Source organism: Lutjanus erythropterus, chromosome 2 (genome assembly GCF_056507025.1).
Source record: "Lutjanus erythropterus isolate fLutEry1 chromosome 2, fLutEry1.hap2, whole genome shotgun sequence".
NCBI classification, from domain to species: domain Eukaryota; kingdom Metazoa; phylum Chordata; class Actinopteri; order Lutjaniformes; family Lutjanidae; genus Lutjanus; species Lutjanus erythropterus.
In genome coordinates, this window is record NC_139318.1 from 13,989,276 (window position 1) to 14,005,303 (window position 16,028).

General features: G+C 39.3%; 1 protein-coding gene and 1 non-coding gene across 2 annotated transcripts; both read left to right on the forward strand.

The window, feature by feature from the left end:
- The first annotated feature begins 54 nt into the window (after positions 1 to 54).
- Positions 55 to 14,377, forward strand: tmf1 (TATA element modulatory factor 1). Its single transcript, XM_084729200.1, has 17 exons — positions 55 to 691; positions 792 to 2,164; positions 3,067 to 3,170; positions 3,555 to 3,681; positions 3,766 to 3,871; positions 5,562 to 5,704; positions 7,382 to 7,548; positions 8,016 to 8,172; positions 9,071 to 9,163; positions 9,304 to 9,460; positions 9,577 to 9,769; positions 11,494 to 11,563; positions 11,647 to 11,739; positions 11,865 to 11,987; positions 12,095 to 12,253; positions 12,499 to 12,624; positions 13,508 to 14,377. The coding sequence occupies exons 1-17, from the start codon at positions 556 to 558 to the stop codon at positions 13,646 to 13,648; spliced, it is 3,468 nt and encodes a 1,155-aa protein (XP_084585326.1). The 5' UTR covers positions 55 to 555; the 3' UTR covers positions 13,649 to 14,377.
- Positions 10,608 to 10,680, forward strand: trnar-acg (transfer RNA arginine (anticodon ACG)). The gene has a single exon. It is a non-coding gene; the product is annotated as a tRNA-Arg (tRNA).
- Positions 14,378 to 16,028: the final 1,651 nt, after the last annotated feature.

Genomic DNA, 16,028 nt, shown 5'->3' on the forward strand with positions numbered 1-16,028 from the left:
GACTCAGGTCCGGTCAGACAGGATCATGACGTCATGGTGCTACGTGGAAAAGGAAGTAGCTAGCATGCTAATGCTAGTCTGGCTACAAGTTGAGAGCGACCAAAACAAACGATGACGGCCGAGCATAGGAGTCGAAAAAAGCTCGGATTAACGATGGGAATGCCTTTGTCTTGATGGCTTCAGGGTTGTAGATGCTGCATTAGCGATACGTGCGTTTCTACATGACTGACTTGTAGACATTAAGCGCTTCTGAGTGCCAACTAGCCAGAGCTGTAACTGTATCGGGGATTGATGCTGCCCCTGTACTCTAACGTTATGCGTTGGCTAACTTACAGATTTGCTAACTAGCTAAGTGGTAGCTAGCAGTCTACAAAGCTTTTCTGGACAAAACAGTATTTGAAATTGTGAAATATTGTTCCGCACCACATTAATGTCGACAACAAAAATGCGGAGACAGCTGAAGTGACGGTGCTTTGTGTGTCAACGCCAAATTCCCTTTAACATCCGTGGAATAATTTGTGAACTTCGTGATAGCTAACTAGCTTAATAGTCAAAATGAGTTGGTTCAACGCGTCACACTTGTCCAGCTTTGCTAAACAAGCTTTAACATCGGCTCAGAAGTCAATCGACCGAGTTCTGGACATCAAAGAAGAGGACCAATGGAATGACACAGTTGTAATGCCCTATGATGGTAAGTAATGCCACATAGGGTGGTAATAGCTAGCTAATAAATGCTGTCATATGCAGATATTGGAAAACTGCTACAACTGGTACAATTTATTTTCTTTCAGATGTTACATTACCTGGAAAGCTGTCATTAAGTGGAGGATGGGGAATGACGCAGTGGGAAGCCCCTCCTGAAGAAAAGACCACCACTCCTCCTCCATCCTCTGAGGCCATTACTACTCCTGTCACCCGCACCGTTGTTGATGAATCTGAAAACTTTTTCAGTGCCTTTCTGTCACCTGGTGACGTACAAGGTGTCACCAAATCCCAGGTAGTATCTGTACCCCCTGCTAAGTCTCTGAGGCAACCTCAGGAGAAGGACAAGAAAAGCAAAGAGGTGGTGGTCCTAAAAGAAGTGGAGACTCAACAGTTAGCTCCTGCTGAGACAGTCCATGAGAATCAGACAGATACTGAAAGCCAGCCACTTAAGCCTGACTCTTCACCAGTCACTATCCTCTTGGAGCCAGTTTCTCCTGCTTCTTTGTCCCATAATGGTCTTCCCAGTAACCCTGACAGCAAAACTACCAGTGTAAAAACAGATGTTGGCTCAACAGCTGCTGTGGACTCAAAAATAGAGCAGTCACAGACTCCATCAGAGCAGCAGGTGGAGCAGGATACCACAGATTCCCCTCAACCTACTGCTGTCACTTTTGAACCTAAGAGCTCTACTCCGTCAGATCCCTCACACTCAACATCCTCTAAGGAAGGGCTCATAGAGCAAAAAGACTCAAAGGTGGAGGACCGTCAAAATGATACTCCCTCTCCTCCAGTCAGTGCTTTCTCCTCAGGAACCTCCACCACCAGTGACATTGAAGTGCTCGACCATGAGTCTGTGCTGAGTGAGAGCTCAGCCAGCTCCAGACAAGAAACCGGGGAGGGCAAGGCCGGCCTTCACTTGATGCAGGGCTCCTTCCAGCTTCTCACTGCCTCCACATGTGGAGACTTCCCTCGTCTGGAGGACTATTCCAAACTCACAGAGAGCTGCGGCTCTTCCTCAGATGCATTTGAGCGCATAGATTCATTCAGTGTGCAGTCACTGGACAGCCGTAGTGTCAGCGAGGTTAACTCAGATGATGAGATCCCCGGGAGTCGGACACTAGCGTCTGTCACTGCAGGCCCTGCTCCTTTGACAGTGTCATCGGCTGTGTGTCAAAAGCAGGAAGATGTAGTGGTGGAGAAGGTAGGAGAGGAGGAAGAGGAGGAGGATGAAGAGGGATTTACTGACACAATGAGGGAGCAGTCGCTGGATGAGATGGAGGAGAGCGGACGGAGTGCGACACCTGTTAATAGTGAGCAGCCTGAAGATTTGACAGAACAGGAATCTGAGGCTAATGTCACACTATCTGATCCGACCTCCAAATCTGAAGAACAAATTACTCCACCAATCACAGAAGAGATGAAAAGTTTCTCAACGGTTCAGATTTTGGAGCTTCAGAAGGTAGCAATTATTACTGTATTCCCATGTAGCTGGAAGTAAATTGTAACAATTTGTTTTACATACATAGAAAATAGGAATGAAATGATTCCCAGTTTTACGATAAACCAAAATAAGATTCCTGACAGTTAGTACAGCTGTTATCAGGGCTCAGCAATAAGGACTGCCTGCCTTCCTGGGGCAAGTAAAATACTATGTTGGGCAAGTAAATCTGTCAACTTAGTTGTTTAAAAAGCCCATATTGCTCTGTGGATCATATTGTATACATTAGAGTTTAGTGTTCAAAATAGCTTATGTTCAATATATACTGTATGTCTTTGCTATAGCACTTTGTTAGACAAACATCAGGGATACTTGTTATAAATTAGGTGTGTATATCGTACAATCCAAAAGTCTTAAACTGCTCTGATAAGTAAAGCTGTCTCTCTGAGTATTAAGTAATTCATTGAAAAATAACTTGTCTAGCTTTACAGTAATCACAAAGCATTATACATTTAAAAAGTAAAAACAAATGTATTTAAACCAGCTCTGTATTTTGCATAACCTTCCTTGATATGCAAAACAGAAGTAAATAGCTTTGCTAGACTGTCATGTTATATTTCCATATCATCTTGTAAGCCCTTCAGGGCTTGTTGTCCTGAGCCACACTTTGTTTTTTTTTCTGTCTTTAGTCCAGACTTTGCCATGTGATAACAGTGACCATTGGACACTAGTGAATGCTAGTGTTCAGGAAAGTTTGAGAACATATCAGTATTTCCTCTATAGGTCCCAGAATTTGTTACATAAAATTCTCACAGTACATTTAAACACTACCACACTGCTTTCCTTGTAAGTAAGTTTTATATTTTTAGGCTTTTCTGTGCAACTGTTGTTTTAAACACTTAAAAAATGTGAACATGTCGTAGGTGATTGATGAGCTCTCAGGACGCCTAGAGAAAAGAGAGTCTCAGCTGCTGACAGTCAGCAAAGACAAGGCCAGGCTGGAGGAGGAGTGTGACAATCTCAAAGAGTGAGTATATGACGCACACACCTGGTTCACAATGGCGCTGTGAATCACCTTGATAAGAAAGCTGTTTTGACCAAGAGACTCATGTCCTTGCTGATATCCAGGTGCGGCAAGGCAACATAGTACCCCAGTGTATTATGTTGTTTCTATGAGACCAACAAATTCCTTGAATTTGTATGTTTTAAATAGTCTTCATCTATATACCTGTATGTACTTTGTAATTATTCCAACTACAGAAATACTGTTGAAACATTTCAAGTGATGTTTTCTGTAAGCCACTCTTTGATTAGTGAATGCCTAAAATAATCTACTTGTGCTGCCTTGGCCTTGAGTCTGTACAGATTTTGACAGTGAGCTCTTGGATTAATGAATCTGTTCATCCTCCAGTGAAGTGGTGAGCCTGAAGGAGGAGAGCTCCACTGTTCAGTCCCTGAAGGATGAGTTCACCCAGCGCATAGCAGATGCAGAGAGGAAGGCTCAGCTAGCCTGCAAGGAAAGAGACATAGCCAAGAAGGTAATTCACATACCAATGATCTGAACTTCCGCTTATACTTTTAGAATATATTACTAACTAAGATGACATCTTCCTATGCTACAGGAAATAAAGGGCTTGCGAGAAGAGCTTTCTACAAGACTTAACTCCAGCGATACAATGGAGATTATCAGAGAGAAGGAAGAGCAGATCAGAGGCTTGCTGGAAGAAGGTAAGACTAACCAACTCACACAGTTTAACTCTAGAGAGGCTGTACAGTCAAGAAAGCTTTTAACATAAAGCCAGTTGTAGACTATGTCTCACATAGTACTAAAGCTGCTTTTACTATATCCAACGTCATAAAAAGTTGCTCAAGTAGCACGCAAGGTATTGAATGAAGAGTTGGTATGATTTTGGGTTGTGGCCCAGCAAATATAAATATGAGACAGGTTAGTTACCATGGCAGTCTATGTGGTTGGTAGTTGAAGCTTCCCTTTCAAAGTATCCACTAAGGGACTTACTGTTTTTTAAGAAATTAAAAAATATCAGACTGAGTTGTAATAACCCGGTCACGCTTAATACACTTAAGGCCTGGCGATTAGTATGTCGACTTGAGGGAAGGTCAAAGTTCACATCTGTTTTTTAACTCCTATTGTGAATAATCCTGATTTCCAGCCTGGGATGTTTGATATTGGTTTTAAGCAGTGGGAGGATAATGGTATTCATAGACTGAGGGACTTACTCTCTGATAATGTGGTCATGACATGTGAACAAATGATAGAGAAATATTCTATCCCCAGACATGACTTCTTTCGTTATCTGCAGATAAGGCATTACATTTTGCACAGTACTACATTAGTTGAGAACCATGAAAGCTCTGCTGGTGAGAAACTATTATTTTTAACAGATAGAGAGATATCTGTAAGTTTATTTTATAAAGCTATGTATTTCGCACCCCCAGTAAGGTTGCAGAGGCTTAAAGGCACGTGGGAGAGGGAGCTAAACATCACAGTGGATGATGAAGAGTGGAAGGATGTCTGGAGATATGCTAAATCAATTTCAGTCTGCAATCATGCCCAAGCAAAGCAGTTAAAAATTATACACAGAATTCACATATCCCCCAACCGCAGACATTACTTCAATCCTACTCTCTCACCCACGTGCCTTAAATGCAAGATAGAAATTGGTACCCTAACTCATTGTTTTTGGTCATGTTGGAAACTGCAAATGTATTGGTCTAATGTGTTATCTGAAATAGAGAAGATATTGGGTTTAAAACTGGAGATTGACCCTGTGTTGCTTATATTGGGTCTCCCAAGCCGACGTTTAACATCAAAACATAATAACTTATGATAACTGTTAAAGGCTGGCAAAAAGTGCTGTTTGATCTAGTGCCATTAGAGAGTACCTTACATGTACAGTACATTTAAAAACAGACCAATTCTGTGAAGTTTGGGAACCCTATTTGAACTACGTAGAGCCTGGGGTCTCTAATATCATGTTGCAGGGATTTTCTTGATTGCTCATACCACACATTTTTACTGTAACCCTGGGTATTATTTATATGGATCTGAGCTGGTGTTCTGTTTTTTGATTTGTCTGTTTTGTTCTGTCTGTTTGTTTGCTTGATTTGCTTTTTATTTCTATGGACCATATTATGTATCCATTCTTGTCTGTAATGTTTTGATTAATGTAATGAATGGATGGAAAAGTGTTAACCACCATGAATTCAAAGGCAATGCAAATGATTTATCACGGCCCATGAAATCATGCATACACTAATCTTGAAGGAGTAGAGGTCGGATGATTTAAATAACAGCCAATGACTTTATACCTTGTTACTAAAATACTGCATGTGCGTAGTGGGGATCATCTCAGCGTCTGTTTTTGGCTGATTGTGTGTTTATTTCTATCACTTTTAGGTGAGAAGCTGTCCAAGCAGCAGCTGCAGCACAGCAACATCATCAAGAAACTGCGTGTGAAGGAGAAGGAGAGTGACAGCAAGATCACCAAGCAACAAAAGAAAATCAAGGAGCAGGACGACGAGCTCAGGCAACTGCAGCAGGTCAGATTGTAGTACATAGTTAAAAATTAGGGATGCATGATTTTGGCATTGGTATCGGCCAATGAAGGCTTTAAAATTAAGTATTGGTATTGGCCAGAAATGAATATTTCTGCTGATATGATAGACTGATTAGATGACTAATTATGTGAGCATATCTGTGGTGTGGATGCTTTTTGAGGTGCCCAAAACAGATAGAAAAAAAAAACAAAAAAAAACAAAACCCTAAAACCAAGGAGGAGCCAAATCACACTCCTTCAACTCTATTCCTTTAATTGCCCATCTTAAGAGCAGTCATCATGATCATTACAACAAATTTGTGAAGAATGAAGAGAAATAGGCACCAGCAAAAAAAAAGAAAAACTTGTCAGCAGTTTTTGATTTTGTCCAGCGAATGTGTACATTTTGAGAAGCACTGTATTTTTTTGCATCTGCTAGTGGACCATCGCAGTGAGAGTAGGCATAATTATATTTGAATTGCTCTAAAGGAGAGACTGATGTTCTCTGTGAATACATTGGAAAAAAATATGTATGTATTGGTATCTGGAACAGCAATTGGCCAAAATGAACTGGAAAATATCACCATCCCTATTTAAACTGTAAGTTTGATAATGAAGATCATTTTCACCTTGCCATTGCTAAATGACAGACACTCGATGTTTTGTGATATAAGTAATCTTAGTAATAGTTATAATTTTCTATATCAGGCATTAGTGATTTTTAGTCATAGTTTCAAATTGTTATTATTATTATCATTATTTTTAACTTAGTTTGATCATTTTAGTGTTGCTTGACTTGATTTTCTTTGTTATGGGGGTTAAAACCTAAGTTAACAGGTTATTCTTTTTTAACAGGCTAATTCAAGCAAACATACTTAACCTAAACTTAGATGTGATTGTTTGAGCAGCATTTGAGTTCTCCAGTTTCTACTCAGGTTAATTAAATTGGAGGAAGTGGGGTTGACCAGTCAGGGTTTGGTATTGTTCAGAGGTGCAATAAAATGGCTTTGAACTCTTTTTATTGTTCCATTGTTTGACAGCTTTTTGGCTTTTCACTTGGAAGGGATGTTTTCATGTCACCATATGGGACTTATTTATTTTATGAATGGGATTCAAAAACTATTCTTCATACTGTCATTTTTCTTATCTACCCCTGTCTGAAAGGAATAAACCACTTGACCAATACTCATTAGACTTAATTTGACTTGAAAAATTAAGACAGTAGTTTGACATCCAAATGTACCACTCAGAACTATGTCATTTCTGCTAGTGCTTGTTGTCTTATGGAATATGGTAGATGTGCAGGTTTAACATGACAACAGACATGTCAAAGTCTGTAGTGTGTAAGGCCTTGAGTAAAAAGTGTGTCACAAAAAAAACACAGCCCAAAGTCTTAATAATGTCTCTTAACAGACATGACAAAAACATGATGAAACACCATAGTCAGGGAAGCTGGCTAATACAGGGCTTTTAAAAGCTGTCTCGACTGTGCCTTTATTACTGATTTACCACCATTCATATCCGCTTTCTCTTTGGCTTCTATCATAAACCTACAGTATGTAAAACATGACTTGTTTTTCTTCCGTAGTCCCTTGTCATGATCGTCTAGTGTTATAATTAACTTAAATTACCATGTGCAATATAATTCTGCTACAATTCTGTCCACGTTTTATATGTTTAGGTTCTAGATGGGAAGGAGGAAGTGGAGAAACAGCACAGGGAGAACATCAAGAAGCTGAACGCTGTGGTGGAGCGGCAGGAGAAGGAGCTGAGCAGGCTGCAGACGGACAACGAAGAGCTGCAGGAGAAGAACAGGAGCCTGCAGGCTGCTCTGGACAACTCCTACAAGTAAACACTGGCACACCCTGCTATTGAATACTCACGACCAGAGCTTCTGCTGTAAATCTGGTCTAACAGCCAAGCTATTGTACTGCATTGCATTATACTGAAGGAGTTTTTAGCACAGGGTAAATATTTGGAAAGTGACATGCCTATTATGTGGTACTCAGGTTTATTGGATTTGCAATGATGCAGTGAAATTTAGGGTCAATTGTTGTCTTCCACCTCTAATTTTAGGGTATTTACATCTAGACTGGGCCAACAGTATTGGAATTGTAGCTTTTTTAGACATAGTCCATCATCATTAAACAAATGAATATACAGTTTAATAATATGTAGATAACCAGTCAGCATTTAAAATCCTGTGTACTGAAGTACGGAACCAAACGACAACAAACGTACTGCTCTTACAAATAGCTATGGCACTGTAATAGAGTCGTGATGTTGATGGTCTGCTTCTACATCTGTGTTGTCAGGGAGCTGGCAGAACTTCACAAGGCGAATGCCAGCAGAGCCAGTGAGGCTGAAGAAGCGGCTCTTAGCAGAGACACGCAGGCGAAGGAGCAGCTGACCCTAGCTCTTGAGAAAGCCCAGGAGGAAGCCAGGATTCAACAGGAGGCCCTGGCTGATCAGGTAACAGGTTCAGTGTGTGGACACACACCCCTGAGCAATTTGTTTGCTTTGCTTGCAAGTAAAGCACTGGAGGCTCATCAGTCAGTAGCAAGGTGTCCTACTGAGTAATGTAATGATGTAAAGTGTAGACCACAGTAGGCTTTGGTTCCACCTCAACAAACCTCAATTCTTTACCTGAGTCAGTGGTACAGCTGTTATTTGCACCACATTATTATTTCTGTGGTGAACAGGGTTCTCACTCAGGCATGCGAGTTAACAGTGTGTGATTTGTTCACTATATCTAGATTTTGTTCAGCTGCACCTGCTTTCATTCACAAAATCGTGACATATAAGGTACCAGCAGGGCTGGGTGATACAGCAGGGTTTTCCTTTGATTTTTTTTATGATGCCAAGACCCTGCGCTTAAATAAAAGAAAAAGCACAAACAGCTTTTGATCTACCCACACTGTGTGCATACGTGTTTTCTAAATGATCTGTCAAATACCAGCGATCAAAAAGTGGCTACTGAGGTTTGATTTCCAGTCCTATTTATGTCTGTAATGTAAGCTAGCTTAGCTCTTATTACAAATGCATTTGTGGCTTCACGATTACTTGGCACTCAAGTGCCATGTATAACAAAGTGTGCTGGTATTAACCCACCAAACAGTTGCTGATAAAAGGCACTCTAGTTTTGCCATAAAAAGCCTTTTAGACCTACCTTTTTCTTTGTAGGAGATGCTACATAAGCCAGACAGAAATTGCCATGTTGTAATATCAACATAACATTGACTTAAATGTTTTTATGCACACACTTTAAATTTAAACATAGATGAAAGTTAGCTGGTTTCTGATTCATTCATTTAATCACTGCCAGGTTTTACAGGACATTCTTTATTAACTTTGTTAATATTTTGTACAGGTTGCTGATCTAAGACTTGCTCTGCAGAGGGCTGAGCAACAGCAAGCAAGGAAAGAAGATTATTTGAGGGAAGAGATCAGTGAGCTGCAGCAGGTAACATAAAATTCTGGTTGAAGGTAGAAGGTGTTCTGCCAAGCTGGTTCTCTTTGACAAGATGCAAAAATAACCAGAATTGTGACAGGGACAGGATTTATTTAAATGCACACCTTTCTTTTTCTTGTCATCTTCCACAGAGGCTTCAGGAGGCAGAGACTAGGAACCAGGAGCTCAGTCAGAGTGTTACCTCGGCAACAAGGCCCCTACTGCGGCAGATTGAGAACTTACAGGCGTCACTGGGAGGACAGACAGCATCCTGGGAAAAATTGGAGAAGAACATATCTGACAGGCTAGGTAAAGGGCCGGAGGTTAACTGTATGTGTAAAACAATCACAGAAAGACAGTATTGTGCAAAGGAAGGAAAAAAGCTATATCTGTTATTCAGTTAATCCGTGATTTCTTTTCATCAGCGGATGCCCAGACACAGCTGGCTGTTGCTGTGGAGAAGGAGCGATCAGCAACAGAGGAACTGCTGTCTATCAAGTCCCAGCTGGCCTCTTTGGAGTCCCAGAATTCCCTGGTCCGTCAGGAGAAGGCCAGACTCTTGGCACAGCTGGACACTGAGAAGAGCAAGAGAGAGAAACTTGAAGATGACAGAAACATGTAAGAAATTACAAACTTAAATGAGGATACATTTAGGGCTGCAACTAACAACTGTTTTCAATATCAATTAATCTGCCGATTATTTTCAAGATTAAACAGATGTCAGAATACTGAAAAATGCTCATCATCACAGTTTTCCAGAGCCCAAAGTGAGGTCTTCAAAATGCTTATTTGAAAAAAAAAAAATCCTTACATTCAAAAAGCTGAAACCAGCAAGTGAAAAGTGACTGAAACAATAATTGGTATAAAAATAGCTGTCAACAAATTTATTTCAGTCAACAAATTGCAGCTCATGATGCGGTACATCTAGCTGTCATTATCACTTATACTGTCTACTCTTAATGATTTTTTTGTTTCATTTGAACTATGACATGGCTTTTAAATGCTCAATGAGTTGCTACAGAATTACACGCTAACCACCAGACCATAAAGAAAGTGTGTTGCAAGACAGACGGAAGGAGCATCAAAAATACTTAATATTTTTCAAATAGCAGTGTTTTTGTCTTGTTTGCAGTTAGTTTTATTTTTGTCATTGTTTCCAAAAAGCACACAGTGAATTTGATCCTACATTTAATTTCTTCCTGATGCTGTTAATTTTACTCTATTTAATTTCATGTATGTATACATATGTGTATGAAAATTACTAGTATGATCTTTCTGAGTAAGATAAAATGGAAGTTCTTGTAACCACATCCCCTCTTGTGATGCTAATGCTTCCTGGAGAGAGAGTTTGAAGCAGAGGCTGGGGGTTCCCCTCCTAACTGACTCACTCATGCATGAGCACATAGCCTTTGTGCGACAGAGTCTTCCTTTGTTAGCAAAGCTCATAACTGTGACTGGGCCAGTGGCGCAATGGATAACGCGTCTGACTACGGATCAGAAGATTCTAGGTTCGACTCCTGGCTGGCTCGGAAATGTTTTGGCCTGTGCTGAATTGTGTAGCCAAAGTTTTGTGCCATGTCCTGTGCAGGCATTTTATGACACAAAGAAAGACAATATATCTTGGTACTAAAATAAAATGCCTCTACAGCCTCTAATTTACCAAAACTATTATAGTTAATTAAACTAAAAACTAAAACAAGGTGTAAAAAATATTTTAGTTAACTGAAATAATAAGAGAAACTAGACTATAGAAGAAAATTAAAACTAGCAGAATCAATGTTATGTAATTGCAAAACTAACTGAAATTAAATAAAGAATTCCAGAAAATGTCTTTAGTTTGAATCTTTAAATTTGGTCAAATTTGTCAACATAACAAGCATGAGAAGGCATTGGTGCATCTTTATTGAGACTGGGATGTCTACATGACAGATGAGTCAATTACCTGCACAAAGTGTTTGTTTGTATTTTAATACCTATTCTGAACTTCTTGAATCTTGCCCCTGAGAAATACCCCCATACACTAGATGAGCAGTATGGAGGCACTTGTGTTTTTTCTGTTGTTTTTTTCCCTCTGAAAACTGGTCACCATTCACTTACATTATTGGCTAGATTATACAACGCTGTTTTCTTGTGGGAATTTTCATTTTTGGGTGAACTATCCCTTTAAGGAACCACCTAGGTTATTTTTCATCATGCTCTACACCATTGTGCTGATTTTTTATTTTATTCTATTTATTTATTTATTTATTTTTGATTAATGGCATGTCAGTGGAGTATTTCACTGGTTTTTAGCCTTTGATACTGTTGGTTGTTGAGACTTACTGATCATTCTATCAATGTAGGGAGCACGTTGAGCTGGAAAATCTGCGAGGAGAACACATCCGAATGCAAGAAGATGCCAAGAAAGAAAAGGTACCGTAATGCTCTTTCCTGCTCTTGTTGTTATCATCTATGAAGCAACTTACTCACGTGCATCTTTTTGCTTCTTCCACCAGTTGCTGCTGACCAACCAGTTAGAGATGGAAAAGATGAAGGTGGAGCAAGAGAAGAAGAAATGCTACTTAGCACAAGAGGCACTGAAGGAAAAGGTTTAGGAGGATTTTTGATTATTAACACTAAATTGTGTCTTTAGTCTGTTTTGCTTCATCAAATTTTCTCAATTCAAACAGTTTAGATTCTGCTCTCTAATAGTTATGAAATCTTTCCTTATCAGGAGCGGAAGGTCATGACCCAGTCTGTAGGTGAGCCCCCAGCTTCCTCCACACCCTCCCTGTCCCGCTCCAGCTCCATCAGTGGGGCAGACAATGGCGGTTTGCACACCTCTATTATTTCCCAGGTACACACTAGGGAAAATGTTTTAAATCTAATTCTAGAAATAAGGATTTTTTTTGTACATGCTTGGATTTGTGTAGCCTGACTGGTGTGACACTTTTTTCGTCACAGGATGACTCATTAGACCACTCACTGAGTACCATGACCATGTCTGTGTCGATGAGCGGGACCAACCTGTACGAAGCTGCCAGGCTGTCTGGAGGCTCCAGCATCATAGAGAACCTCCAGTCTCAGCTCAAACTCAGAGAGGGAGAGATAGCACAGCTGCAGGTAACACTTCAGAACAAACCCACTTAAAACTATTTTTTCTTTAGTTTGCTACATGTCAGCACCACTTGTATAAAGACATAAGGATTGCCATATCTAAAATGTTTTCTATTAAAAAATGTGATAAAACATGAATCAACAGCAAAATTAATATTTTGACAGAAAAAAAATGAGTCATCTTCTGTACTAAAAGGCTTCTATGTCTCGGTGGTTTGTCCTACCTTGATTTTGTCCTCCTGCTGTTGCAGCTTGAGATTTCTGGTCTAGAGAGGAGTCGTTCTGTGATGGCAGAGGAGCTGGTCCGACTCACCAATCAAAACGATGAGATGGAGGACAAGGTGAAGGAGATCCCCAAACTGAAAATTCAACTCAAGGTAAAGGCTATAGGAGAAAGAGGATACTTTAAATGGACTGTTCAGATTATAGAAGTTGGATTGTATTGATAGAGACTCCATCAAGTCCAGTTGCCTACGACAACTTTTACTACGAATACCATGACCTGGATGACTGAGAATCTTCACAGACATAAGGTACTTATCTAAAGTCAGTCAGTCCCCTGTTTGCAGAAGCAGCCACTTTAGAAAAGGCCCATAAAAAAAATCAGAGTAAATGTATGCTATATTTAGAATATTTTCACCACTTTACCTTGCTGTCAGACAGCGTTTTCTGACGGGAAACTGCTGTTATATAAGCCAGATATCGCTTTTGCCAAACCAACCAGACACCATTAGATGAATCAGTAATTCTGCCTTCCAGAACATGGGAGTTGTGAGTCTTCCATTGCCTTAATCTGTTAGTTTGTTTGTGACTTCAGTGTTTTCAAAGGTTTTGTTGAGATTCACTAGTCACACTATAACCAACAAACTAACAGATTGAGGCAGTGTTAGACTTGAAGTTTCCATGTTCTACAAGGTAAAATTACTGTTTTTACAAGGAGTCTGAGCAAGAGAGAGTGATATTTGGCCTACATAATGTCTGTTTACTGCTGGAAAAGGCTGTTTGACTGAAAGTTAAAGCTACCTCCACAGCGGTACATTGCTTAGCTCCCATGCTGGTATTCCTCTCTGCTCCTCCAGACTGGAGGCATTTTGACTGCCATCTCCTATAGATAACACACTGTTGATAAGTACCTTATACAAGGCCACCTCAAATAATCTGAACTATCCCTTTAATGTTAATTGGAAAAGTTCCGTCTGAACTTTCCTATTCAGAGGTACTGTTATTTGTTCTTCTAATTTGCGTGTTGGTGCATTTCAGGATCTGGAGCAGAGACACAACACTATCCTGCAGATGTATGGCGAAAAGGCTGAAGAGGCAGAGGAGCTGAGACTGGACCTCGAGGATGTGAAGAACATGTACAAAACTCAGATAGATGAACTGCTGCAGAACCAGAAATAGACAGTTTTTGCTGTGCTGTGTTACTTCTGGGACACTCACAAAGAAATCAGTCGACCATCTTAGCCACACATGCATTCACAGAAAAGATAGGGCAGAGAATCTAAGTTTAATCACTGTGTCTAAGAAAAATTCATGCATCTTTATCTGTTATTTTATTTTAATTATCACATACTATATTTAAGTGGGGGTGCTGGAATAAGGCATAACATACAATGTATTGTTATTGAACCCGTATGAAGGATAGCCACAGTTTATGATTTGGGTGTCCATTTGAAATCTTTGGGACTTAGTGCAAACTTTGCTTTAGACATAATTTCTCATGACTGATTCTTTCACTTAGTATTGTATGGACAGTTTATAACTGTAGGAGACGGTGAGGGTTTTTTGCACTATACAAATTCATCCTTGTTTATTTCTTAATCCATTACAGAATCTAAGAAATATATAAAAAAAATATTGTACAGAGAAATTTATGTATTATTCTTAACTCCTTTAAAGATCATAAAATGTGCTGTAGACCTGAGAATAGTTTGTGATTGAAATCCTGAATATTGGATTTTAAACCATATAAATATGTAAATGAATAAAACATTTATTTGGGTGGTGGAAAATACAGTGATTTTTAATTTAAAGAACCCAGTTGTTTCATTGCATTCACACAAAATTCTACATTATCTTAACAATGCACAAAACTCTTCAAATAAATCTACATCTTCTTGAACTATTTCATACAGTTGTCAAATCTGTTTTTATGCAAGACTAAATGTGATTAACACAATTTCATTAAAACTGTCAAGTAGTTTTATATGTGAAGCACTACATCATCTATATTAAAAAGCGCTTATAGACCTTTTTTCACAGCAGCTGTGTTGATATGAAATAAGGTAAACACAGGTGTTACTAAAGATACATTAACTAAAACGGGACCTTCCTTAGTATTATTGGTAACACATGTTTACCCTACTATTTCATATCTATATTAGCCAGGACATTCTACCCAGCATTGTGGGCCAACTTTACACAAATTTTAATATAAACAAACTCAATTTGTTCTGAATGAAGGAAAATGTCTTAAAGAATCGAATCAAGGGAAAGTTTTGAAGGTCACCTAAATATGCTCCTTCAAAAAATGCCTTTTCAGTACAGGTCTTTTGTGAGAATAAAGGAGTTGAACCTCACACAAATAAGGACAGATGCACAGACCAATTCTCATTACTCCTAAAAGTCTGTTCTAAAGGGAAACACTTTTGGATTAAATAAATATATATAATAACTATGGCACAGAGGAGTGGGGTTTGGATCCTGCTCAGGGCTACAGCATCTATCCAGTGTGGGCCCTCAGTGCTTTTAGCCTACCTCAGGATGACAGATACTACAAATGCAAATATTTATATACACATATAGGCTTTTTTTCATTCTGGATCAAGTCTATTATCTTAGCAGTGCCAGTCAACCCTACATGCACTCTACGGAAGTTGCATAGGGCCCCGCCCCTCCCTCGTGTCAAAGTGGGTGTCAGTGTTTACAACTTTGATTAGAGGATGAAGCAGAACTAAAAAGGAAACAACATATCGAGAGTGAACGTGGTGAACAGTAATCAGGTAAACTTGTATTTCCTCCTCCCAAAGTTTGATATCATTCATTATCATCTTTACATCAACGTTAAGTTGATGTAAAGTTCAGCCTGTTGTCGTGAAAATAAAAGCCCACTGTTCTGAAAATACAAACTCTGGAGTTTGAGTTCAGTGACTGCCTGTCTTACTGCCAGACTCCATTAACATTTTGTTCATTTTAACTGTTATAAACATCTACATCTTCTACAAGATCCTTAATGATTTCTTATGACTCATCAACAGACACTAACTCATTCAGAGAACATTCAGCATTAATTTGAACTCTGATTAATGTGAAACTTCAGATTTCTCCTTTAACTGAACATTTTAATTGCAAGCAATTAGTGCATTAATTTTAATGATGATGATTGTAAAAACTGCTTTAAAACCTCTCACGTAACAGTTTTCCACAATGTGCTGTTTTGATTTTTTTTCCACAATGAATCAAAAGATCAGAAAGACTAACCACTCCTTCCTCTGAAAGGCAACTTTGCCACTTTTCATATATTTATCCAGTCAGTATTGATGGTAAATGAAGTCAACTGAAGCAATAAATTCCTTAGTGTGTGTTATATCAACAGAGAAAGAGTTCTAATGCTGCAAAGTCTGTTGTTCTTCCTGCATCCAGTGATGTCACAGTTGGTGTTAATGAAGAACTACAGGCTGTTTCACCTTGGATTTCTAGTCTCCACCTCTGGGTAGCCAGGCGGCGTGCTGGATGAGTATTTCTGTCTCCTAACACTATGGTTTGCCCAAAGTAACAGCTA